The following is a 27,828-nucleotide window of genomic DNA, read 5'->3' on the forward strand; positions in this document are numbered from 1 at the left end:
ACCTGCGCAACGGATGTTACACTACAGCTGAGAACAAAGTCAAGCACGTGTTCATTAACTTTTTTTAAAAATGTTTTTACATTTTTTTTATTTCGCTTTTTTCAAGATTGCACAAACAACCTATCTCATATGTTTCTTCAGATAGTAAACACGCTTCATAGCACGCTGAGGTAAGAGAAACTGATAATAGTGGAGTTTGCAAGTTACATGTCCTTGCGTAACTGTAGTAACTAATACTGATCTACTAAATAGAGCGGCAGATTAAAAAAAACAATAAAACAAATAGACGATCCTATTATACAAACGGATCTGCAGATGCTGAATGCATTAATAGATTTGATGATTTTTTTTTCTCTCTGTTCAGAATGGAAATACAACTCTCCAAAACTTGGAATGTCCGACGACACGAATACCGAATGGTTTGAATATCAGTTTACTCGTTCAGGCATATTGTGCGCAGAATAGCCTCGGAGACACTGTACGGATCGCAGTTGGAGCTGGGGCGACGATCCTCGAAGTAACCGAACCCTTGGTCGGAAACACCGCGCGGAATACGAATCGAGCAGCCACGATTAGCGACACCTGTGCGAAAGTACACATTGAACGTTTCATCTCACTAGTGAACCGGACCTTCACACGCGCGATTCGTTGTACTTACCGGCATTAAAATCGTGGATCGAGCTGGTTTCGTGTTTTCCCGTCAGACGGCGTTCGTTGTCCTTTCCACCGTGCGGATCGTAGGCACGGATGTGCCGTTCGTGGTGCTTCGACAGCTTAGCGATCGCGCTCTCGATCTCAGCCAAACCGCCAGGTTCGCGCATCGTCTTCGTGGATACGTTCGTGTGTGCTCCCGCTCCGTTCCAATCGCCCTGCATCGGTTTCGGGTCCAGCGTGGCAACGATCTGGTCGAACGGAACGAGAACCTTGAATATCTGTTTCAATTTTAAATAACACCCCAACCATCGGTACGTACTCCAAACTCTTCCGACACACGGTGCAGCAAAAACCGGGACATCCACAGATCATCCCCAATCTGGATGCCTTCGCACGGTCCCACCTGATATTCCCACTGGGCCGGCATAACTTCCGCGTTGGTGCCACAAATCTTTACGCCCGCGTACAGACAGGCCCGGTAGTGTGCGTCGACGATGTCACGCGCGTACACCTTGTCCGCACCGACCCCACAGTAGTACGGTCCCTGCGGTCCCGGGAAACCATTCTTCGGCCAACCGAGCGGACGTCCGTCAACGTCCAGCAGCGTGTACTCCTGCTCGATACCGAACCACGGCTTTTCGTCGGCCGTCTTCTGGCACACCTCCAGGCACGATTTGCGCTTGTTCGATTCGGTCGGCGTACCGTCGTAGTAGTACGTTTCGCACAGCACCAGAATGTTGTTGCCGCGACGGAACGGATCCCGGTAGATGGCAACCGGGTGGAGGTAGACGTCCGAATTGGAACCTTCCGCCTGGTAGGTGGAGCTACCGTCATAATTCCAGATTGGTAGCTCTGTGCAAAAAGCAAAACAGCGAACATGCTCGTTAGTTAGAGACATGCGAGACCCGGAACGGAACGGAGCGGATCGAAATGCTTACCACTCGGGGACTGGGGAATGAAGTCGAGCGTGCGGTCCTTGCAGCGGACGTTCTCGTCCGTACCATCGATCCAGATGTACGTCGCCTGTATCTTACCGTCCGGCATCGGCAAGGACATGTACTTGTCGAGCAGCGACTTGTTGATGTGCGCATTCGGCGACAGTTCCAGCGTTCGCGACATTCTGTCGGGGATAGAGAAAACAAAGCGATTCACGACTCATCATTGATTTTTCCGCTTTAAACCCTACTGCAACGACCTGGTGGCCGTGAGTATATGGCGATCGGAACGAAATCTCTTTATGTGAACTCTACTCGTCACTGCAACGTCAGCAGTTGCAACGCATTCTATTTTTAAACGTAACGCGGATGATTAACCCCACCACGGAAACAATGATCGCATGGAGAATTCTTTGTAGGGGGTAGGGCGGCATGAAGGCAAAAATGTCACCAGATGTAGCTCCAACAAGATCTCTTCCCACACGACACTCACCCAACCATCTTGACGATGTTTTAGAGGCAAGTTGAAACCAAATAACTCAATCGTCAATGAATTTGCGTTAGGAATTGATTCCTCCAAAAACACTCCCCGGCCGATTGCTTGTAAACACAGTGCTACACCTAGTCAGACTGACTGGTCCGGTGCCGATTGCTCCATCTTTTATCGGTACGATCGCTTCGGTCGAACGGACCCATTCAACGGCTAGGTGTCAAAAGTCCGTCACCCATCCAGGATCGGATCGGTGCTGGCCGTTGGCAAAAATCCATCCAGCCATGGGCGCTTGCTAATTAACATCACCGCCGTCTTGGTGGTGGTGGCAAAGCATGTTCATTAGAATAGATGGGACACCGGGCGCACAGGTGCTAGTGATTCGATTAGTATGATTAGTTGAGACCGTGAATCTGACGATCGTATACTGCCACCTACAAAATGGATTGGCTGAAAACTGAAACCTTTTGTCGGGATGTGTAGAGAAACTGTATTGCGTAGTAGATGTGGACGACGGTAGTAGATGAAAGGTTAGCCCTACCAATCTTAACTGCGGGTGACACTATAGTGCCAGTTAAGATTGGTAAATATTGTTTCACAAACAGAAGGCTGAATAGACGGGTCTGAAAGATGATCCGTTAACCCGGTTTAAAAGTGACACAATGGATGCTCGATTCTATTCTAACGATCGATCGATCGTATCAGTGTCTATCCAGTCGAATAAATTTGGAAGAGTTGTATATAAAAAATGGGGAGCTCCGGTGGTATATTGGTAACAGTGCCGGTCATAAAAAAAAATCCCTGTATCCCGACCAATCCCCTGTACTCTGGGCTTTACTATCCAGCTACGGATAAATAAAGTTAAACTAAGCTAGAAACGGCAGACCTAGAGAAAAAGCAGCTTTCAGGAATTTTATTCAGGGGTAATTGGTGTAATTTTGTTGCGGTTCGTTTCATCATCAGCTTAGTAAATTGTAAAAGGGCTTTAAAACCTTCCTGCTAAAAAGAACCGATCGAACTGAATGGTCCAACAAGATAGTAATATTTCTTTAAATCGCACTCTTCACTCCCTGCCGCTTTACTGCTACCACACAAAGATACGTGCGATTTATCGCTCCGTTCTGCCTGTATGGTAATTTATTCTAATCCCAATTTTTCCATTTTTCCAACCCCCACACACAATGAGGAGCGTATTTTTCATACCACACGAACCGTTACCGTTCTTCATCTCTCTCGCTCATAAACCAACACCGTTTGCACACTTTATAGGCTTGCGTATGGCCACAAGTGCACCAGTTTTATCATGCACCGTACTGTCAATTCATCAATCGACTGGCATGGGGAAACGGAAACGGAGCGAAGGGAGAGAGATGGCAAGAGGGGAAAACTAACTCGGTCACCATCAACCGCCGCCAGCTGATGCACACCAGCTGGCCTCGGTCGCGGTGAAGGCTGATTGCATCGACGCGCATCTGTCAACGGTGTTAGCGATCTAGCCCCGATGCGAACGGGTGTTGCTTTCAAACTCTACGCGTAATTGCTCACAACTCTGTGTATGTGTGCGTGGGGAGGGGTGGGGTTTGTACCTCACCATAAATGAGTGCATTTATCTGCATGCTCGTGTGCATAAATGCACAATTACTCGCAAAATTGATACCATTGCCTACTCCGATCGTTTCTAACCGGTTGATGTTCCTTGAACCTGACCTTCAAACGATCAGTTTGTTGTCTGTTCATTATATGCTTCCTGTTGTGCTAACAGTTAAACTTTAAAAAAGAAACCTTACTATTAATACATTGTTTAAGGCAATTGTTTGAAGTATGGAGCATATTGCACGAGTGATGAATTTAATTTGCACACTTTACTTTCACCGCAGCGCAACATATAACAACACCCACCCATCAATAAAATCTTCTTCAGCATTCCAACCCCCGTGCTCATCTTCACTGGGATGGTTGGATCAAGTACCAAGCGCCTCCACCAGTATCTAATCCCCACATGCATATGACACGGTGACTACATTCGGTTTTCGGGTGTTTAAAGGGCACGTCAATTGGATAAGTATCGCTGAGTGGTATTATGCAGAAAAATATTATCCAGCGCGAAATGGGTGCCATTGGCGTGCGCAACAACAACATTGCTGCCCACCAATCAACAGGCCTCCCCTGCCGTACGGGTCATAATGGGCCACCATTTGCTCGACTAAACGAATCTGCTTGATACATAAAGCATTAAACAAACGTGCGATGTATTTGTGGGGTTGATTGATTCTAATGGAACATGCACATAATAGCCTGAAGGGGGTCTTTCTTATTTGCAAAGGGTTCGTTTTCTATGAGCACGGAGTGGATGGAAATTCAGCGTATAAAGGTGCGTGATCGAGAATGATCGAGAATTCGGGAGAATTGGTAGTTCAAACTGTTAAACTATTCGACAGATTATCTCATCGTTCTCACCCTAATTAACATCCTGCGCTATTTTACCTATCGTCCCATTCATCATCTCGACGCGTCGCTTTCAGCTGATCATGTCAACAACAAACTCGGGCCACATCTTTCCCCTTTCCTATTCTCTATCTCTCGCTCTCCATCGATCGCTTTATATATTTAGTTTGATGTGTCTATTAAAAAAAACAGACAAATACAAACCATCCACCGGTCTGGGGAACCCTGAGCATGTTCCTCCACTTTCGCCATTACATGATGCACATCCGGTGCGACATGCATTAGAAACCCCCACGCAATAATCAATCCCCAATGTGCCGCTACCTGGCCACAACATACCACGAAAAGAAGCGCAACAAACCGAACCACAAATTTACGTTTTTGGCAGCGTATGGCTCAACCAATGCCGTTGGTGCCAGAAATTGCCAGCAAGCGTGACGTTACAAGATTCGCCAACATCTTCACTGATGTTCGACGGTTGCATCCGGTGCATCAATGTGCAAGCGCAACAGTTCAATCTCACTTCACTTTGGTTGTGTTGTCGTGCGATCTCTGATGCGTGATAGCGAAAACAGGGATAAATTCCCCGCATTACCAAAGCCGGAATGCGTACCAGAATGCGAGTTCAGTTTCATCTGATAAGCTTCAGCCTTAGTGATTTCAGTGACGCATTCTTCACAAACAATGCCACCTTTCATATCTGAACAAAGACACGTTAGATCGCGTTCTGTGATCAGCTCTTTATCTTCAGCCTTGTTTCACTCCGTTCGATGCTAAAACTCACGTTTGATCTTGTCGGTTTCAGTGTCGATCGATTGTTTAGAACAAATGCAACGATAAGCTGCCTTCTGCACGCACGCACACGTACACACACACACACGCGATCAAGCTGATATGCTAAGGAACGGTGGTCCAGATATCGAACGAATGAGTGCGACTGTTGAAAGGAACTCCCGGTACTACGGAACGATGATAGACACGTGCACACGCTGGCCGTACGAACGGTTGACTGTGGATGGTACGGACATCGTTCGGTTGCTTTATATCGTCGCAGACCGATTCAATCACCGATCGGGTGTACGCGCCGTCACCGAGTTGCGGAGATGACGTCACACCACAAACAGCAGTTCCCGCGCCCGGCGGGTGGTGGTGTTGTATGCAATCCGGACGGAATCGTACTCAAAACAAAAACCCAACAGTTGTGGCAGTACCTGCAAGCACTTGTTGTGCTACCAACACCACCATATCGACAGCTGGAAACAATGGTCAGGTGCAACCGTGAGTGCCAGGAGTGCTGTGGAAAATGACTCGGCACGGGCATTCTTTCTTGAAGGTTGACGTTAGTGGCACACTCGTCCCTTATCACTCTGGCATCGCTTTTGCCTTTCCACCACAAAAGGACAAACGTGAGACGGAGACGTTAATTTCGGCCGGTTTTTGGCGACATTAAATTGGCCTGATGGTCAGCATGGATGCATAATGATTGCGTTAGGTATGATCTATTAAATTCACATAAACGTGCCGACACAGTACCGACGATGTCGGTGCGGCTCGATAGCATTCGACACGGAATAATTAGGGGTTTTATTTCATTTCCTAAACGTTACAGATTTTGAGGCAGATTTGGACGGTATTAAAAAGTCCAGCATTTTCAAGAAATTGCTCGTGCATATTAAGAAAATTTCGGTGCCTTCAACACTTTTGTTTGCCATTTAAAAATGAAGTATGTCATCAGGGTTCGAATTTAAATTGAAATAAACTAAACGCGTAAATAAACTGTGGAGTTTGAATTAAAATGTCAATAAATAAACGAGACAGCTCTAACTTAACTGTGATTTGCTTTGCTCAACGAAGGTCCTTCTAATACCTCGACTTGTATTTCGTGCGATCGTTTTTTTATTAAACTATTGATCGTTTGGGAATAGTGTTGAATGAATCTCAAATTTATGAATCTTTTGAGAATGCAATCATGGTTTGATTTGACTCTGATTTGACGAAATAACCATTTAAGTAATACATTCATTAAAAAGGTACTTTAGAGTCGCTTTAAACACAAAAACACTTTAGAGTCTAGTATATAATATAAGATCTTGTTTAAATTAATTAACGAACAAACTATATTATAAAAAGGACGCTTAATGGAAGGAGAACGCAGTTGTGGTGGCAACCTGCATAATAAGCATTCGTATAAACTCAACAACCAACAATTGGAAAAGTACATGCACTAAATTGTTTGAGGGATTAAATACACACAGTAGCTCGGAAAAAAACAAGAATATATAAACTTAAAAAAATGGAATTATTGAAAGAAAACAAGAATTGGCGTTTTAACACTCCGTTCTTTGGAGTGCTTTTAATAAATACTAGTTTGTGGTGATTGGTGGTCAAAAATCATTGAAATGCACATATTTTCTATACATTAAGAACGGAAATATTAAAGTTAAAGTTACAGAACAACGATTGCGAATAATTTATCAGTATTTTGCACATAAACCAAAAGAAGAATATTACTTTAAATATAGAAGTCCGTAAATGTTGCATAGACTATCTCATCTATAATTCATGTATTTGCATAACGTTGTTAGAACTTATTGGAAAATTTAAAGAACTAGAACGATTGGAACCGAATTACTTCAATGCAATCGTCGGAATACTTATTTGATTTATTTTTCACAACTTTGAAAGATTTTAAGCTTTACGAGCTGGTTGTCAACATAATTAAGTATTAATTCAATGAGTCAATTATAAAATTGACAGCTACTGCAAAGTTCCGCATCTTAGTTTTAGTAGTTATTGCAGTATTGCTATTCAATTCGATCCTCGAATGTTGCCATTTACACACAACACACAAGGCTATATGGGTCATACAGGCCTTTAAAATCATTTGTTAATTATCAACCATTTCTTTATGAAAACAGCATCTCTTTCCGCTCAGCTCAAGATCAGCAGCAACTTGCGTAATAATCAGTTTCCTAGGCCGTTTCCGTTACGCGTCGGATGAACACAAAAAGCTTACCGCGCTGCCGACGCTCGCGTGATTATCGTCTTCACGCTGTGAGACGACACCGTCGGTACGGAACACCTGGTACGGTCGGAACTCAAAATGCGTGCGTGATTAGCTGGATAGTCGTATATCCGAAAGCGTTGTATGCGTCGTTGTATGTTTATATTATACACACGAACTTTGAAAGGTTCTTCCTTTATCGCTACCGAGCAGGCAAAGATGGCATTAGGTCTAGGACGACCACGTTCCGTCCTTTTTCTGCACGTCAGTATACTAGTAGCGAGTCAGACAAGTAAGCAACGCTTCAGGCAAGGGCAAAATTAATCAATACCAAGTAAGTTGTTGAGTGAGACACCCGGAATTGACTTCGTGCTGTCATGTCTCTTTATGAGATAAATCTCGCAAGAAACTATCAAACAGGAAATGTACTCATTCACGTACAGGCATCGTCTTACCGCCCTTAGTGACCGGCAGAAATTTGACATTTCGTCCTTCCCTAGCTGATGCGTGCTCAACTTTGTGCGCGTTAAAAACGGTCGTAAAAGAGATTTTTATGGACGAATTTGCGAAATCTGCGATGCCGCTACATTGTTGTACATACCCAGCCCCTCGGTCAAGTGTATGCATGGGAACTTAAAATTCCTCAACTCCCCTCATCTATGCACCGATCATGTCGTTGCTACCCGGCTTGGTGTGCAGCGAAACAATTGATAAATTATGCATTTCCCCTCACTACGACTTGATTGCGTACGGTTCACGATTCACTCACATCTTTTACCAAAGCTTCGGCTTTAAACGCTGTTTCCCGAAGGAGTGGCCCGTGACGTTGACATGGCGCATTATTTATGGGCACATTCACATTGACCTGCAGAGCGCGACTCGCTTTCCTCGCTGGACCGTGGATCTTCCCCTGCCAAAGTACAGGTTCAGGATTTGAGAACTTTCATTTCAAGGCCATTCGAACATTCACACTCGTCTAAACCTCTCCGGAGGTCGTTTAACTTATGTATGAACGCCGACCAGAACGGTTGGATTCGTGGCCATAAAGGGAGTCGCAATTGCTCGAAATTGGAACCACAATTCGTTTTTGTTTTCGTTCAACAAGGCACCCACCGTACCCGCTAGCGTCCAGCAAAAAGGGGGCCGTATGCCATCGCTGTGCCGGAAATAATCAACTGCACGCTAACGGGGTGTTTGTCCACGGTCGCCGCCGAACCCAGCCTAATCACCGAACCGATGCTCTCGTGACGAATGTCACCGCCGGCACACTACTCACACATCTCGTGCTTCTTTCGGTTATTTTTACGTCGAATCCGAATTTAAAATGCGTCGCACCGCATCGCACCGCGGGTAATGATTGGATGAAGATCCAATTTGAAAAGCGTACGATCACGCGACAATCCGTGCATCCACGTCCAGCTGGTGCCGCACAATAGAACATGTCACTTTCCCGCGCCAAACAGATGGACAAACATCTGTACGCTGTAAACACACTTTTTTCCGCGTCAATCAGTATACGGCGTACATGCGCGTATTTGTCATGCTTCTACAGGCAGATCTAATTACGGCTAGTTCCATTCATTGAATCGTACTACCAAGATCGGGTCCCTAGTTCCACCCGGTTCCCACTCTCACCTTGACGCCCCACCGCTTCTTCTCCCAACAGGGCGGGTGGTAATTATCGCAGTAACAGGTCGCGGTCACGTGTTGCGAGTGGATTGCAATTAAAACGAACCACGGTGGGTTTGGTTCGTACATCGTGATGGGTGTTGGTAAAGTGTCGAACACTATAATACCATGCTTTGAAGCGACAAGTCAAACAGGTTATCGTCTAATATCTCCATTTTCTCTTCACTTCACTGGCCGCACGCGATACATAGCGGTAAACATTCAAAATCCAAACCAAGAATGATGAGTATCGATTGTTACATTCGGTTCACAATGTCAAGGAACTTTTCCCGGTTCATAGAACCCATCTAAACGATATAGACCTGAAATATTCTTTTACGGTTTACTTTATTATTGTATCATTTTCCATTTTCCTATTGGTTTAACACACGTTTCGATTACCACTGCAATGTATGAACTATATACGTTTCGTGATTTTTCGTGTCCTTCCGCTACAGCACTCGGCAAAGAAACAGTTGTGAGTTTAGTTGACCCCCTTGTTTGCCTGATCATGTTGCCACCTTTTATGACACACTATCCAAATGCTCCTATGCTCAGTAAACTTGTTTGAAAACGCAAAACGGAACGTTATGTGTATGATAAGTGTGGTTTGTTGCGAATGTACTATGAAGTATAAAAGTTGATATTCGACATTTGTGTCCCTTGTTTGGTTTTACACCAATCTAACTCGCTCTCTCCCTCTCTCTATCTATCTCTCTCTATCTGTTCTCATCTAACACTTCCGGTGTAGTCCAGTTACAGTAATACCCTGTGATCGTTTTGTTGTTGCTGTTCTGTCGTTTCTCGTATTTAGGAATTGTTGTAACAAGATTGTTGTTCTTCTGTCTCTATTCAATCCCTTTTCCATTTTCATTCAGCAAACTTTCAACCAGACAAACCATGCATCCAAAACGCTAGTGCTAAACACATGGCAATGCAACGGAACTTTTTAATCAAACCACCAAAAGACTATCGAATATCAAAGGGTTCCTAGTAATTTGGATGTCTAACACTGTTACCACAAAATTTCGAATTTATTTAAGTACGTGTCTACTGCTAATCTGTGTGTTTGTTTGTTTTTCGCTTTCATAACATCCACGCAACATAGATTGTTTTTCTTCGGAGCAAGAACTTTGGAATATCAATGCAAGTTATGAGAATTGGACAAACGCTACTGAGATAAGTTATGCTATTTAATGCATTAATGCTGCTATGCTTAGTTAGCTAATTATTAAATATCGCAGAATGTTGAATGTGTTAGTAATATACTTGCCGGGGGAACAAACGTAACGCATTGTCGCAACGTATCGTTGGGAAATGATTGGGTGTGCTGCTTCGTTAGGTGTTTTCCAACCGAACCGGTTCAAGTGTTCTACTGTTTTTACCGAGCTGGCTTTCTACGGTGCCAATCATTATTTTCTTTTACTCACTTCTTCCATGATAAATCGTTTCTGTTTTGGCACCCATTTTACCTGTGTTTCTATTGCTGTTTCAGGTTTTGTTTTCATTTAAATTTGCATCACTTAGTACCGGTGTCTTGTGTTGTGATTTACGTCAATTCTTCAATGTAAAGCAATTGGTTGAATCGTTAACACAACTCAACTACTCACTAATGTCACTTATCTTCATCGGTTAAATTCTTGTAATATATTTTTCTTGTATTTCGTTGAGGTTGTTCAAAGAGATTGGGTTCTTTCTTCCTACGCTTTGATACAAGAATGAGTTTTTCAATTCATTTAAATATTGTTAAACAAACGCATACCATTCAAGAAAACCCAAGATAAGATTGGGTCACACGGCTGTCACGGTCACAAGTGGTACACGGTTTTTCAAAAATGACCAAATAAGAAAACATAATCGATTAAACAATAAAATAAGCAACATCAAACAATACATAAACATACCGAATGTTAATAGCTTTCTCTTCTCTTGCCTCCATCCAAAACACACGCACATATATAATCGTAATGCATAAATTTGCTTTTCTTACATAATCATACAGAACTGAAGCTAAACACATTTACAAACAGCAACAGAAATAAACTCTAAACTAAATTGTAAAACCTTTTTACAGCAGCTGTATTCTTTTGCGTTGCACCAGTGTGCGTGCGCTCGTGCATCGCATTGAAGGATTGTGATCGTCTGTGGCAAAATGAGTTCGATTTTAGAAAGCAATACCCATTGTACAAAAAAACCCTTTTAAATCGTTTCAAAGTAATCCATAACAAATAAACATTCTATTGCACTGTTTGGAATTGTTTAGAACGTATAACGCAATACTGACAAGTTTTGTGCAGCAGTCGGTGAAAACAGGGGAAACGAAAGAAAATAGTAACGTAAGTGTTAAAAAATAATAAACTCAAGACATTTACAATGCCTGCACACTAAACAAAGCGTGTGGTGAATGGAATTTGTTAGCAAACATACATTCGTTTAAAACAGGATGACAACTAAAGTAGTGCGTAGCGAAAGCTTCTTTCGCTGACTTATGGACCAAGAGCCCCTGAATATGCGAGTGCATATATGAGTCCTGAACATAACTTATCGAATTTATAGGACATAGGCAGTGTAGCGTATGCATTGCAAACACTAAACCTCAACGTAGTGCTATCTGTCGCCGACGCTTCCTTTTGCTATACCGCTCTTGTGTTGTGTCTTAGTTTTATGCGCTTAATATAAAAAACATACTTGTGAGGAACCTTTTTCCCGATGCTTGCTTTGTCCATCACAATCCATATTCATACTAGCCCGCTAATTACTATCACTTTGCACTCATCCGTCTGGGCTCCCACGGGAGGGAGAGTGAGTTCAATTGAAGTGGAAAGATGCAACATCAACAGAAACATTCGCTGCTCAGATTGACGACTCCATAGCGTTTCATTACGCGGCTATGTGTGTGCATACGGAGTTGTGACGTCACGGGAACACACGCGCTTTCACGAAGGAGAACCAGAATTTGCTGCCTGTGGTCCGGGAATGTTCATTTTGGACGAAAGCTGTATCTCGGCAAAATCGATCTCATTCGAATCTATCGACTGTATCGATGTGCTCTTGATCTTCCGCAGGTTCAACGCCGTTCCACGGCTTTTGATGGCAGTCAGCTGAGGGTTTGTTGATGCATGTAAAAGAAACACAATGATTAGACTCATTATCAGTTAAACATTCAAACATAGATAGATACAAGCTAAGTGGAAATTTTGAAGGGGGGGTTAGTAGCATGCAGAGCGGTACGATACAATATGACAAACAATAGCTAGCTACGAAATAAAGATTATAATAAATTCCACATTTCTACACTCCAACTAATTTACTCAATATTGGGATTGGTGAAGGTCCAAACAGGTAAAGATGCATGCAAAAAAACTGTTACTACAGTGACAAAGCTGGCCATTTCAATGATTAATGTTGTTAACCTGTTCAATTTTACAACGCCTTCAATCCAATTTCGTTTACCCTTCTTGATTGGTGAACTCGTTGCAGCTTAAATGGTTTTCCTCCTTTGAAGCGGTTTTACAACGGCAAGACTATAAAACCGTGTTCCCAAGATGAGCTGTTTCGTGCTTCAGATCTGTCTCGGATATTCTTGGATTTTGATGGTTGAAATTTAATTTCCCCGGAGTGGTGGTGCAGATGATTACTCGTATTCTTCAGTGGTCTCGCAAACATTCACATTTGGCATCCAATTATCTCTAGTCAACACAAACACGTCTACATCTACGATGATCGTTTATGGTTGGTACGAATATGCTCCAATGAGTATGGTTTATAAGTACTATAATTTAGTGTTGTCTGCGACTTCTTTCGTTGGAAATCAATTTCTCCAGATTTCCAATTCCGTTACGGGTAACGCGCTTCTGGAAGCCATTAGCAAAATGCGCTGTGCTGATTTGATTTGTGCTGTAAGTAGTGTTCCTTACCGACGTCCTTCTTCCTGGGAATGGTTTATTACACTTATCTGTTTCTGGAAATGTCTTCAATAACCATTACTGTGCCCAGCTGTGTGCAAAAAAAAATCACACCATACTGGCTAATACTGTGTGCAATTACATTCACTTCTTACGCTATCCATTTCCATGGTTCAGTCTCCGGACTGGTAATGGGGGTTGGAAACTACACACGTACATGATAGTCATCCCCAGATGTGCGTTTTTTGCATTATTGTTGTTATTTTTTCACCCAACACCCAACCGATGGGACGAATTATTACACCACGCAGTAGATGCAAGTGAGATAGGTCAAAGATACGGTATAAAAAAAAAAACGCCAAAAAGAAAAGCAACTTTATACGTTTTGAATTTTATGTACAAACTGTGTTAATAATTTTAGCACATTGCGGTGAGAGTGTTGTATAACAGAGTGTGTTCAGATTGCCGTGTAAGTGAGTTTTAATGACACCGAGTAAGCTGCGCGTTAGAGCTCCAAACACCGATGATTTGAACCATTAGAAACTAAATTCCCAATATTCGATTAGCTTGTGTTTCAATAAACCATATTAACATTAAATCGATGTTATCGATGAGTTTTGCAATGTTGTTGTGTAGTGAATAATATTAAAACAAAGCTTGTTAAAACAATTAACTCTTCGTATTATAACTCTAACGCATGTTAGCTCCAATTTCAAATCTGTTTAATGTGTAAGTGCGCCAGTAGCATTGAAGCAATGGCGGCTGTGTATGTACATAAGAGCTCTTCATCGCCAAAGTCAGTGCTATAATGTTCGTATCTTACCTCAGCTTTTAGCTCGGCGACCTTGTCCTGTAGATCTCGGACGCGGTCTGATTCGTCCAGATTAGATCGCAGCTCTCCCTCGGCCAACATTTCCGAGTTCTGAAAGAATAGTGATCATCACAAGTTTAGTTTTGATTTCAGAAATTCCAATAAAGTACAGTATTAAACATTACAAACCTTTGTTTCCAGTCTTGAAATTTCTTGCTTCAGCTCCGCCACCGTTTGACTTTGCTCGGTAAATTTAATCTTCACATTCATTAGCTCGTCCTTCATGCGAGATTCGAGATCGGAGTAACGGTGCTGCTGTTCGCGTGCTTTGTTCGCCAGCTCACGTTCCCGAACCAGGGCTTCTTCTAGATCTTCTTTCACTTTCTTGCTCTCTTCGTCCTGCCGCCGAAGTTGATTCGTCGAAACCTGTACCTGTGTTTCCAGCTCCATCACCTTCAACCGAAGCTCTTTCAATTCGGTTAACGTTTCCATCTCCCGTATACGAGTGGTCATGAGTTCCTCCTCGAGCTTTTGTAAATCTTGCGAACGACCCGACTCCCAGAACAGCAACTTCTTTGCGCCGGAGTCATTGCTCTGGGCCGGATCGTTGCGCTGCTCGGAAAGTTGCCGCTGCCATTGAGTACTCAGTTCCTGCACGCGTTGCTTCAGATCCTTGAGCGATAAGCTTGCCTCTGCTTCGCGCAATTTGCTTGCAATCAGCTCGTCCTGAAGATGTGCTACCGAGTTGTCTGTGGTGGTTTCGCGCAGTCGTTTTTTATCCTTCAAAGCAGAAGATTTGAATTTAACATCATAGATATTGTGGAGCAATGAAAGCCTTAATACGCTTACCTCTTCCAGTTCTTGGATCTTAGTCTTTAGGTTACGAATCACATCTTCACTTTCAGCGAGACCCTGTCGCACCTTGACCAGTTCTTCGAGCAGGCATGAAACCATTTCGTCTCGTTGTTTTAGTGCTTCTTCCTTCATAATCAACTCATCGAACGAGTTCTGCCGAGAGTTGTTCTTTTAAGAAAAAAATATTATTAGACGAACGAATGAAGCTCGTGAATTACATGCAACTTTTTTGCTATCCAACATATGAATGAAGTTATAAATGAAACGAACGCAAAACAATACACAACTGGTGTAACAATTGTTTTGAAAAAATTTTGGACTGTGAACTACAGCAAAACATACATATCTTTCAGATATGAAAACATTACATGAACTAAAAATTAATTAATCGCTTCAAACCATGCGGGCGTAACAATGTCATAAGCAAATTCATTTTAAAAAAATTCGAACATTTTCTAGAATGATACTAAGAACTAATGAAGTAACTAAACTTTTATTAAGGACATTTTGGAAACGTAATACTTTCAAATGGAGCCAAATGACACAGATATATGTACAGTAAGTTAATCATAATCATTTGAATGATATAATTACTATAGAAATATTTCATGGTGAATGCACGATGAATCTCATGCTTATGTAAATTTGCTGGAAATTTTTTATTTCAAGTGAAAAAGTATCTGGTAAAAAGCATATAAATTGCTGCATGCTGCTTAGTGGTAAGCTCGTGTGTGCTGTGTACTGGTTAAAATGATAATTTATCCACTCGCAACGAAATGAGCATCAATAAAAATAGTTTATAATGAATTATCGATTCGTGTTTAGAAGGCAAAAAAAAACATTCGCAATTCCTACAGCATTTCATGCCGAACAAAACCAAAATATTATATTCATTGCTTATTTGGATCGTGTCCTTCGAAACTTACGGATTCGAGCGAATTGTCCGGATTCTATAATTCCCGCAAAGATAGCAATACCACACATTTCACGGAAAAATGTGTCGTAAAAACAGACGTAGAGAGAAAGAGAAGACACAAAGTAGAGAAGTAACACAATCATCAACCTTTTCCGAAGCAATCCTTCATTGTCATATCCTCTACTTTGATCTTTTATGGTTACAACTAACCGTTGCTTCGGTAACTCTGTGTCTGCCATACTTACGTTTTCCTGCAGTCGCAAACTTAGCGCTCGCACCTCTTCATTAGCGTTTTCTAGCTGATGTGATACTTCTAGATGTGCCCGCCGGAGTGCCAGCAGTTCGGACTGAATAGCGTAGCTAGTTTCTTCTTCTTCAGCGCGGGAAACCTGTCCCCGAACGAGCCGATCAGCCAGTTCTGCACTTTCTGCCTCGAGTAGTTCGTTTCGCTTTTTTAGCAAACGATTTTCGCTCCGTAGCCGCTGTTAAATCAAAACGTACAATGGTTTAGTTCTGAATATTCCAGCGGTAGAAAAAAATAGGTACTCGTATTACAACTAACCCTTAGTTCCACCATTTCCTCCTGTTCCTTCTTACGCAGATCAGCATATTCTTTCTCCATCTTTTTCATCTTTTTCGTATTGATCTTCACCTGGAAGGCCAAATTAAATAGTCCATCCGCATCGTTTTCGACTTTTTGCGGAAGCTCTTTCTGGAAGTACTGCAATTTTTGAACGGATAATAGAAGAATCGTTGGCACATTTGCTCACACAGAAAACAAAATATAACACACCTTAAGCATTGCTTCCATGTCTAACGAAAGCAACGTGTCCTTGCCAATCGTAAGAAGTGCAATCGCAACCTTGAAAATAAACTCCATTCCTTCCGACAGAAACACATCCATTATCCGACAGCTGAGCGTTAGATTCAGCGCGGTAGTGTACAGCGTCAGGAACCAGCTCGATGCGTACATAGACGTTTGGAAGCTTTGCGATTGAAAATGTAGATGTAGCTCCGGTATTTGCTCCTGCACGATATTCTCCAGCTGGTACATACACAGCCCGAGCTCCGCCATGGAGGGTTTGAACATGTCGCGCATGCGATACTGTTGCATAATTTGCACAAGAACGGCAAACGCTTCCTCCTCGGGCATCTGCAAAATGAGAGTTAACATTAATGATGGCTTTCATATTGTACGAGCAGATCAACATTGCAGAATGATTCTTACCTGCATAAGCAGCAGTCCAACAATAAAACCAGATCCCTGACAGTAGCCAACTTCACGATCGTGCAATGAGTACGCCTTCATCACATTAAACAGTGCCTCCTGGCCCAGTCCATCCTTCTCCTTGAAAAAGTCATGCTCCGGGTATGTGCGGGCAATATCACGACGTATCACCTTCTCGCACGCACTCGTCGCCTTAATGTACTCGGCATACTGCTTCTTATCCGCGTCGGAAGCCCCACACAGCAGCTGCCATACGATCGCCCGGAAGTGGTGTGGTATGCCCTTGCGTACCAGCTCCTTTACCGTCGGTCCTTTGCGCTTCTGGCTCGCCTCCCAGTCGGTGACGATGCTGGCCCAGGTGGACCAAACATCCTCTTCACCGACCGAGGAGGCGCCCGAATTTAAACTGATCTGGCTCGTGTCGGAGCTCTTTCGGCTGTGGGCCGAACTCTGGAGCGAGTTGAGACTCTTCGAGTCACTCTCGATCAGCTTGTTGGCGGCCTCCAGTTTGGCTAGTAGGGATAGTTCAGAGCTTGGTAGAGTTTCGGTCATGTCCGGGTTCCTTAGACTATTGCTGTCCGTTTCCGACACCGTGAGGGTCATACTAGCGGAGCGCGGCGGGAGAAAAATGAAGGAATGGCAGCAGGTGGGACACGACACGCGACAGGATGGCGATGGTTGATGATGTAAGGAATGATCGGGTGTCGAGAGTATTTAATTCACGTTCGTTTCTATCGTTGTGTTCGGAGCCGAATGGTCGAATGAGTGCGGTTTTTTGTGCTTCCGTGTGCAAAAGGATAATGGGAACCGCTTCATATACGCTCTTTCAAGAGAAATTAGTTCATAGCTTAAATTTGCAGCAAAGTACAGTCCGTCGGCGCTCGGTATCGATTTGAAAGACGAGAAGCTGCGTCAAGCCCGTTACGGAAGCACGGAATGTATGTCGAACGACGAATGTCAAAAAGAACTTTTCGTCGCTTCGCTTCACCCAGCGGTAGCATACAGTGCCAAAACTTGTAGGTATTTCCTATATTCTCCTGTCTTTGTGAGTCGCGTAGATCGTAAAGCATGTACTGCGCTAGTGAAGTGTGTTGGCAAATTTCCTATTATTACTAACCATATCCATAGATCCTGCTCCTTATCTACTCTTTATATAACTGCACACACTTTGATAAATAAAATATCCTTATACTGAGTAAACTTGTGCGTATCACTTGCGTTGAGTGCAGGTATTTGTGTGAACTAATAAATAAATCTCTTACTTTTGCGACGGGGGTTCGTTTGTGTTAAAAAACAATGAACCAAAGTCAACAAGAATACTGTTAAATATACTTGTTTTAAATGTTGGTAGCACCGTTTGCTTTAAGCGTTTATGTCTTGCAAAGAAAATCACAAGAAATTATTCAATTGACGGGAGGTAATCGTAAACCGTACCAATTACAGGGATGTGTGTATTAATAATGTATAAATAAAGCGTACTTGTTGAGATGTGTGATGTATTAATCTATCGGTGCGCTAGCCAGTTTAAACTTAAAGGAGAGAAAAACAACACAAAGCATAAACTAAACTACTAACAGAGGTCACGAAAACACAGATACACGGATGGCGTAAATAATAAAAGAAAGCGTAATACAACAACACCGGTTACCGAACAACCCTTCGCCAAGGAAGCCCAATCAAATTTTTAATACTTTTAAAATATTGACGAGTGTACAGCTAGGCAGAGGATACCTACTACCCACGCGGTCGCAGGACAGGAAAACGAAGGAAAACACTACACGAGCAAAGCTGGCGCTTTAGGCTTTAGGTTTGGTTGTGTTTGGCTGCGTTCGCGCTACTACGAGGATTGGGCAACGGATATACGGAGGGATAATTGTTTTTTCGTTTAGCTTTTTACGAAAATTGGCATAAAATGTGTACACACTAGTTTGACGACTCTTTCGCCCACTCGTTGTGCGTGTGTTTCTGTGTCGAAAAATGGACGTCGGCGGCGGTGGATTGGTTTAGGTGATGGTGTTCGATGGTAGGTTCGGATTGCCGTTTTGGGGTATGCGTTCAATGTGTCCAAGTTGCCAATATGCCCACAATATTACAGGCAAATCGCTGCTGGTGATATATCCTGTTGCGATAGAATGCTGCGATGGTGAGGTGCTGGGTGTTGTAGAGTGAAGTAGAGCGTTCTATGCGCTGCGAGATGGCTTACACGATGTTGCGCGTGTCGATTGCGGCCAAGAAAAAGATGCCGTAAAGATGTGGTTTCTTCCTTACACACAAATTTCTATCCGTCTTTTGAGTAGTGGCAGGAATTCTAAAAGTAAAGAAAAGAACACATTATTAGTATCAAGCATAAGTAGGTAAGAATTTTAAATAATAACGCCTGCTGAACTCATGACTCTTGGCAATCTAACAAACCATTCAGACATCGTGCACATTACAGAGCATACTTTATATGCTCATTTGCTGTTTTTATCCATGGAAAAATAGCATATAATAGCAAGCATATCGCCATACTCGCCCCATCCCACGTTAGGGATTATCGTCGTTCCAGAGCATACAAAAACACCAGAACGCGGTCCGCAACTGGACTGGAAACAAACCCATTATCCTTGTTCTATTGACTGACTGTCTACGGCGAAGAACAAACACGAAACAGATGGGCATCGTGCTGCATCGTATGCTCGTTTCGTGTGTCTCCATTTCCATTCCACCACAATCGACAAAATGCAAACAATGGATGAAAAGATAGTTTTCATCTCACGATCAATTCAACCTCACAACGTACTCACGGGCAACGCGGAGAGACGATGGACGATATAGTTTTCTCCATTTACATTACACACATTCACTCACCCATGTAAAACAATAAACACGCGAAAAGTGTCTTGTAAATGCTACATGTTCGCAAGAAAATGTTCGTGTGTTGTTCATTTTCGCACACATTTTTGTGCACTTCCGGCCGGTTGCAAAGTGATAAGCAAACTCCCAGAAAAAAAACCGGAAACGTCCTGATGCTGCTCTTAACAACTAGCCGGCTATGGCAAACTCTCACACCATCAGACAACTTTCTTTGGCGGCTCATCACTGCCCCACCAGCCATTCTCATTTGCTACCATCTAATTGCTTTACGATCTATCTCAGGCATTGAAAAGTATCTTGAACTGAGTGTCCACCGTGCAACTAAATGAAGATATTACAAGTGTTAGCTAACGAATAAAATATGTGTTTTTGTTCAAATTTATTGTTGTTTCGATAGCAATTATGTACATTTTTGTTACTTGTTATTACATTAAGTCAGTCCAGTTAACCAACCAGATAACCAGCCCCGCAAGATCGTTCAACCACTTAGTTAGCGACTCTGGTCCGGTTACATTGCATTGCGCCGCATATCAAGTGCATTTTCTGCAAGCAAAGTGCTGATGATGCTGCTGTTGGATGGTGTCGGACCATCCACCAATGGCAGTGAATGGGGATGTGTATGGAAAGAAGCCACTAAACAACAACAATGCAGCAAAAAAAGCCACACAGCCACAACGACGATGAAAGCGAGCGAAGCGGGAAAGCAGCACACATTGCAGGAATGCATTGCATTGTATAATTAAAGTGAAAATAATGCACACTGGCAAAGAAGCTGGCCCATTCCATTCCATGCCACGCGGTATTTCATCTTGCAAGGTATGAAGTGTGTACGAGTGGCATTTTTTGCTTCTCCGTTTTCTTCTTCACTTGACAATATGATTCATCACGCGTCGCGCGCGTCTTCGGCGGTCCGGCCGCGATCGGGCGGGATTGTGCAACAGTTTGTCTGGCCGTTGGGGGCCGTTCGTTGCTTGCATGCTTACATGTGTCGGTTGACTTAATTGGAGCAGTGTACGACCAGCCAATTCGGTAGCTGCCTGCGACAGCCACCCATTGTAGCACGTGCAACCGTTTATTGAACAAACCTTGTTTGGGTTTTGATTCGTTGCAAACACAATCGAAGAGAAATTGATACTTTTTGCAGCAAAAATACGATTCATAGTGATGAAACATACAGGCACGGGCGATGGGAAAAGGTGAACGAATTTGTACCTAGGTCACAATTACAACACGAAGCTAACCACTAAAACCTACGTTAAATATTATATCGTTCGATTTAACTTACTTTACTAAGACAATTTGTTTTATAGAAATCACCGATAAGAAACTTTAACCGACGATCCTGAAACCGAGAGTTACCGCTCAAAAATGATTCTAAACATTTGAAAGCATAACATAACAACAAGAAACATAATAAAAAATAACAACGCAACAACAGGATTAAAAAAACATAAAATAAAAGTAGTAGTAACAAATAAAACATGACAAAAAAATCCTAAAATGTTACGAACGATGACAGGAAATTTATGAAAAAACAAGAAAAAATATCGATTTGATCCTAGGATATAAGTTAAGCTAGGACTTATGACATGTCCGCTGATTATTACATTGAAATCAGAAATGCCAACCTGCCCCAGGTCAAAGGAGTTTCCCAAATAATGTATGTAGATCAAAAAAGCCGGTAAACGGTGTAATAATATATATGTTTATTATTACTTACTATACACATATAAATATCATTTAAAAAATCTATTAAGCCACCAGAGAGTTCAACCTAAAAAGTATCGGCCAGTAACTCAGAACCTCCAACGGTCGGTTCATTCATCAGTGTTCTCAGTGTTGCACGGTGGAAAAGTGAATGCGAATGCGTTTGTTTGTTTTGTAGCGTTACTACTAATGCAAGTAAACGCACAACCACTCGCGTTATTTTATTTTTTGCGACAATCCGGTTGCGACTCGCCAGCAACAGGAAGTGTACAACAAGAACGGTCACACCAATTCGGTCCCTTGCGGTTGGGTGTTGGGTACGGTTGTTTCTTGTTTCCCAGAAGCAAAGCTACGACTTTTCACAGCTTTTCTACAATGAAAACAACTCTACTCTCGGGTTTTGCTAACATGAAACGCATTAACGACCACTATTGCGAGCGCACATTATCTCCGCGACTAATTTCGACCAAATGTGCCTTTTAGCTGTTAGCGGCGTGTGTACGAAATGGACTATAGCGCCGCAGCCGGTTGGCGAAGTTCAAAAGCATTTCCATCGTGATTTGATACGCGCGTGTTCTAATTTTTGTTTTCAATTTCCCGCTAGGTTCCCGGCACCGTGTACAGCACGGCTTTGCATGATCTGTTACCACCAGTGAGCACCGTTATAGGGAAAGAAATGGGCAGCGTACACAATTTCTTAATGAATTCTTCGCTTCAGCAAGCGAATGTGTGTGCTGATCTCATTCTACAGTTTGTAAACCAATTTAATGTTAAAGCATATATAGTTCGTTCGATTCGTTGAGTATGGAATATTACAAACACATGTTTTCAATTTTTTCTAGAATTTAACTGTTTTTGAAGACTATTTTCATACTTCGGAAGAATGACTGGGTCACCGGGGAACATTTTCTATTTTCTAGAATTCTATTGCGCTTCAACATCATTTCTCAAACTAAACGTTTGCTTTTTATTAATAAAAATCTAAATCATTATTCACACCCCTTATTCGAGGAATTCGGGGGAAATTCGAGAAACTTCACGTTAAGAAGGTAATTTAAAATTCCATTTATATCGTCATGTTCAAAATTTGTAAATTTTAAAGAAAACTTATTAATATTTCAACCCGAAGCAAGTATTTTTGCAATTGAAAATAAGCATTATTAAAAAAAACGAGACTCAACAAACGGACACGTCTTAACATACACGAATCGTTACATCTTGCGCCTAAGTGGGATGAAGATTCTGTAAGTATAGTGTGATACTTATTGTTTTCGCACTTTTGTAACTGACATTGTACTGTTAGCACACAGCTGGAGAGTAATTCAACCAGTCTAAACACAGACAACCATTACAAACGTGTTAAATGATATTAAAAGAGATTGGTTTTTCCCTAACTCAATGATTAGCACAGGAGGTCGGTCACGTCATGCACATTCTTCTTTACATAACTGACTTCTACATAAAAAACATATTAGACTATATATAATGTTATATTATGTTCTCCAAAAGTATGATAGTTATGCGTCATGTTGTGCGGAATCTATTTACTGATCATTAATCTGCAACGACCCCCGAAGCTTAATAGAGACGTTACAAGACCGAAAGCAATAATAAAATTCTGGAATTTAGAATCTGGAACTATTATAGACTAACACTGCTTAACATAAACGTTCTGTCCCAGCGATCCGGTGTACTGCTAAACCGACACGCTGATTCATTCGCATACCTGTATTCAACGCCGGACAGAGCGGTGGTCATCGCGATGGATTAATTAACGCCAATTACCTCATGGAACTGCGCAAACAACACACGGCACGCAGAAACCGAAAGGGGGCCATAACAGACAGGGAGGGTGACAGCACTACTTCCTACGGGGCGTTTGAAAAACATGCGCGAGTAACGTACCCACCACCCCGGGCCAGAGTCAGGGAGGTTCATCTCCGCTTATCCTGTCGCGCGTTGCATTGAGCTGCGCGAAGATGCGCGATACCGGAAAGCAGACAAAAGCAAACGCCAAATGCCACAGCAATACGCACGTACACCCGCAGCCAAACGCTCACCCACCTCCTTCTTGTTAGTTTTACGCTTTTAGTTTCCAATTTGATGCCCATACCATCATCGCCGATGCTTACTCATGCAATGGGATTTATGTGTTTTCGTTTTATTCGTCATTTTTTCTGCTGCTTCTTCGTCTATAATTGCTTTGCTAGGTAGCACCGTGCACACACGGTGTGTGCTGGTTCGTTTCGCTACATTTTCCACCGTAACGCATTCGCCGCCGCACAGCAGAAAGGCCACGTGGTGTAAACCCAGGCCGGTCGCACACGGTGGCGCAAGATTACACCGATTCCCCCGCGGACCATGATGATGATGATGATAGCGGTTTGGTAACGCAGACGAAATCAGTACAATGGACCACCCAACCCATATCTCGCTGGTGAAGCAGTGCACCGCAGTGCAATAAAGTACAAAAGCTTCAAACTTCAAAAGCTTCAACCAGTAAAAATGTGCAAATCAAGCTATTGGCAATAATTGGGTATAAATCGTTATTAAACACAAGATAGGAAATAAAGATAGGGTAAATGGGCAATAGAAAAGTGTAGCAATTTAGCAGCGAATAAAGGATGGAGATGCAACATATTAAACTACGGGGAGTTCCTTCTGTTTGTCCTAAAAATACACCAACACGATGACATAAGATCGAGCTGATCCTAGCGACAATAAGTGTATATTGGAAAATGCCACACCTATCCTACCTATACACTATTTTATAACGAGTCGATCTAACGCACCGCTACATGAGATCAGAGTGGCGAGACCTGCTGCTTTTCCAGAGAGAAATCCCCCAAGGGGCCAAGGAGCATTGGGCCACACTGGAAACGGATAGTTTCCACTGGTTAATTTGCATTACCGACCAAGCCTCTCGCTCTCGCCCAGCCCCAAATTCCCCAGTCTCAACCCATCAACCCCATTCGCAATGCGTTTCCCCCGGACGGACGGACGTTTGCGAACTTTAGGGGTTAAGCAGGGAGTGCAAATTTATCATCATCTCGAATGACACTTGTTTACGCGCCCAGTCCGCAAACTGACGGTCGTCCCCAAACAGTCCGCCGAGGAAAAAGACATTTCACCGTTGTCTGCACAAACGAAACCGGGCGGGTGAAGGTAATGGGATTTTTTTTTCTACTTGTCTTCGTCTTCCTCCTTGGCGGGGCGTCGAAAACGGGGCGTGAAAGTGGAGGATAAATAAATTAAGTTAAAATTGAATGAAAGTGAATTTTATCGTCGCTAGAGCTGCCAATTTGTGTGGGTCGAGCGATCGTTCGATGTGAAAACTTTCGGGCTGGGAAATAACGTATAAACCGAGAGGCAAAGCTCGCGAATAATAGTGTAAGTGCTACGCATCCGGATGGGAATCTCTGATTGTGACGTGCGAGGTATAAGTTACGATTATAATAATCTTCATCAATGTTTTCTAATTATAACTGCTAGAGCATGTTAAAGCTAAAGCTAACCCCGTGTGAAACGCATACTTGGGAGCGTGGAATTTCTATTGAATAACCTACAGCTCCTAATGCAATTTTTCTAACTAATTTAGTGATCTTCGAAAGCTGTAAATAAAAATTTTGCTGCTTTAAGGACATATATTGTTGTCATTTTTAAATACTTTAAGTACATACAATAATAAATGTTTCTTAATTTTGGCTGCTAAACCAGCTACAGGTAGTCCCCGAGTACTCATAGTATTCGTGTATTCACAAAGTCGAGATACGCTAATCTTCCCGTTCCAAGATTATTATTTTATAGTTGAAAAATTATTTTTAAAAATGCTTCTAAAAATTGCAAATGAATCATTAGCGAGAAAAAATACATATTTACATCAGCAAAACAATGTCATCTACGTTGGTACGGCAATGGTACGTGTTCTTCGGATGAGTTTTCAGAACTTCCACCAGAAGCGCATGTTGTCGCGCACCCATCCTACTGAACAGGCAAAGAGGCGCAAGGAAAAACCTACCGGTTGGTTGTAGTTATTGCGTAAACGTAGCCAAGCAAGCAAGAATTAGGCAAACAACACACTTGCGGTGCTGTCAATGTTCATCCCTTACCCACTTGGCTAACGCAGTCGGGCTAAGCTTTTGCACAATCGGAACGTGCTTCGGGACCGGGATTACGGAGTGCACAACAAAGTAATTAGCAGCAAAAATATAAAGCTGCTAGTACGATTTTTTTACCGACCAGATTGGCTTCTTTCAGGTGGTAAAGTGGTTAAATTTTGTTTACCCTAGTGATGCGTCCTATTTTTTTTTGCTAGAATTTTTGTTCACAAAGAAGTCCCTGTTTTGGTGATTCTTTCTCGGTTAAATCGATCGTCACGCACGATCCCTTCTAAGGAGCGAGCGCAAACCAAGCGTAAAACTAAGCCTACTGCTGCTGCTGGGATCAGTTGGACCGTTGCTCGCAAAACCTCAGGGTTGGAACTCCAGTTTATAAGACCTATGGAAATTCTTATGAAAAAAGTGGTTTTTCATGGACGTGTTGCATGTAGTTAGTTAGGGGTTCAAATTCTAAATTCCTTTCAACCTGTTTGATCTTCTGCAAGCTTAAATCGAAGATGTTCGTGGCATTTCAGGATTTTAAAACCATTTCTCGTTGCTTTCCAAGCTTCTGCACTGGAATGTGTCGAGGTACCTCTGGAATCCTTTTCCCTATTAGATGTCGAAAACTATCTTCCCAAAGCTTTAAGAGCGCCAGCCGAGGAAGTCTTGAACAGAATCAATTTCAGGTTGCGAAAGTTCCAGCAAGTGGGAAGAGTTACAAACCATCATCGACACATGGCTAAGTGGAAATGACATCATTTTTTCCACTGAAACACGACACCCCCGTCGAGTCGATAAATGTATGCAAACATAAAAATATCATCATGTAAATATAATTGAACACATTATTAATACATTAGTAGTGTAAATTTCCTCAAAACTAGAGCACTATATTTTCACTATAATTGTTAGCACTGATATCTTCACTGCTGCGTGCAATGTGTTGCTGTGTGCAATGCTGTTCGTGTACGTTTTCAGCAAATCATCGACCATTACCACCACCGAACACCATCCACACCCCATATGAGCCACACATTAAAGGGTGCGAGCAACAACCAAACAGGTGCGTTCTTTTTCTATTCTACCGCACTCGTGCAGTGTTGTCGAGGGCAGATCATCGTCATGAAGGCCACCCAACGGTCGGTGCCCTACGGCTCTGCCACACCGGGCGTATCATCATGATCCGCATGGCTGTCTGCACTGGGCAGTGCAAGGGCTCCATCGCCTAGCGAACGTGCCGCCGCCCCGGGGGTTAGTGTTTGGAAAAATTTATGACACGCTCCAGCGATCCGCCCCACCACCATCAGTGGCGAGGCGCGCAGACTGCACAGCAAACCCATCTCCCCCCCGTACATAATAATCCCGCACCAGAACCGTGCTTCAGGCGATGCAGACCACTGACTGACAGTTTGGTAGACCACAAGCATCAAAACGAACCAAACAGCAACGCTAAGCAGCAAACCCACAAAACTACACAACATGCCCAGAACAAAGTCATGTTTCTTTTGTTAGTGTAAGGGTAAGGGCACATCGCAACAAATCACCCGGCGCCGGTATGTGTGCCCGATGTGCGGCGGCTCGGGGGATTTGTTGATGTGAAATTCCAGCAGTGTGACAGCATTACTTCAGTCACGCGAAAAACTAAGGCAACAAATTTCACTTCACGGCTGGCAAAAAATTAAAGAATGTTTTAATTCATCAAATTTTAGAAGCAGAACATTATGTGCTAAACTCTCTTGGACACTTGGCGCGATGAAGTTTGCATCTAAATTAAATGCAAAATTTGCTTTAAATCATCAAACATTTTGCTCAACCTTAAAGTCAATAAGGCCGGTAATATATTTTAGTGGAATAAAACAATCGATCCTTGTTCGCTCTCTTTCAAAAGCTTCCACAACCAATCCGTTCACCGGGGCACGGTTTCTTTCGTCCTAGCAGAAACAGCACCACGCCGCCTAATGAAAGTCCAATTTTCCGTTATGCCAATAGAACCACAACAGTGCACAACAACAAAAACTCCAAAACAGAAATATTAAAAATTAAATAAATGGGCCTCCGTTCTTTCTTCGCCCGGAAACGAGGTCAAATCCCACAAGCCCTAGTTCACGTACGGCGCACACGATGTACGCGAGAACCGGGTGGCACATATGGGCTTGCGGGACGTGTGCCCCCATCAACGGACCGTTCTTCCGGTACGTGTGTCGGTGTGTGTGTGTGTGCGGTAGGAAAAGAGTTACCTCAGAGCTACATTTTT

At 42.8% G+C, this 27,828-nt stretch overlaps 2 protein-coding genes across 7 annotated transcripts; both read right to left on the reverse strand.

The window, feature by feature from the left end:
- Window positions 1–47: 47 nt before the first annotated feature.
- LOC128297785 (glutamine synthetase 2 cytoplasmic) lies at window positions 48–5,545 on the reverse strand. 2 transcript variants are annotated; one of them, XM_053033483.1, is made up of 5 exons: window positions 5,309–5,545; window positions 1,593–1,774; window positions 974–1,506; window positions 659–902; window positions 48–582 (listed from the first exon to the last, which is right to left on the reverse strand). In XM_053033483.1, exons 2-5 carry the CDS (start codon window positions 1,771–1,773, stop codon window positions 434–436), a joined length of 1,107 nt encoding a protein of 368 aa, XP_052889443.1. In that variant the 5' UTR covers window position 1,774; window positions 5,309–5,545; the 3' UTR covers window positions 48–433. The 2 variants fall into 2 exon arrangements, with proteins under 2 accessions (XP_052889443.1, XP_052889444.1); XM_053033484.1 differs by lacking the exon at window positions 5,309–5,545 and adding an exon at window positions 2,083–2,090.
- Window positions 5,546–9,540: 3,995 nt separating this feature from the next.
- LOC128297778 (ecotropic viral integration site 5 ortholog) lies at window positions 9,541–18,273 on the reverse strand. 5 transcript variants are annotated; one of them, XM_053033473.1, is made up of 10 exons: window positions 16,912–18,273; window positions 16,477–16,836; window positions 16,246–16,404; window positions 15,929–16,165; window positions 15,694–15,717; window positions 14,762–14,935; window positions 14,102–14,692; window positions 13,925–14,023; window positions 12,188–12,297; window positions 9,541–9,701 (listed from the first exon to the last, which is right to left on the reverse strand). In XM_053033473.1, the coding sequence occupies exons 1-10, from the start codon at window positions 17,512–17,514 to the stop codon at window positions 9,548–9,550; spliced, it is 2,511 nt and encodes an 836-aa protein (XP_052889433.1). In that variant the 5' UTR covers window positions 17,515–18,273; the 3' UTR covers window positions 9,541–9,547. The 5 variants fall into 5 exon arrangements, 4 of the variants coding, with proteins under 4 accessions (XP_052889433.1, XP_052889434.1, XP_052889435.1 ...); XR_008287248.1 differs by lacking the exon at window positions 9,541–9,701 and adding an exon at window positions 12,610–13,192 and having other exon boundaries at window positions 12,185–12,297; XM_053033474.1 differs by lacking the exon at window positions 15,694–15,717.
- Between the last annotated feature and the right edge of the window lie 9,555 nt (window positions 18,274–27,828).

This window comes from Anopheles moucheti, chromosome 2 (assembly GCF_943734755.1).
Source record: "Anopheles moucheti chromosome 2, idAnoMoucSN_F20_07, whole genome shotgun sequence".
In the NCBI taxonomy this organism is placed as follows: domain Eukaryota; kingdom Metazoa; phylum Arthropoda; class Insecta; order Diptera; family Culicidae; genus Anopheles; species Anopheles moucheti.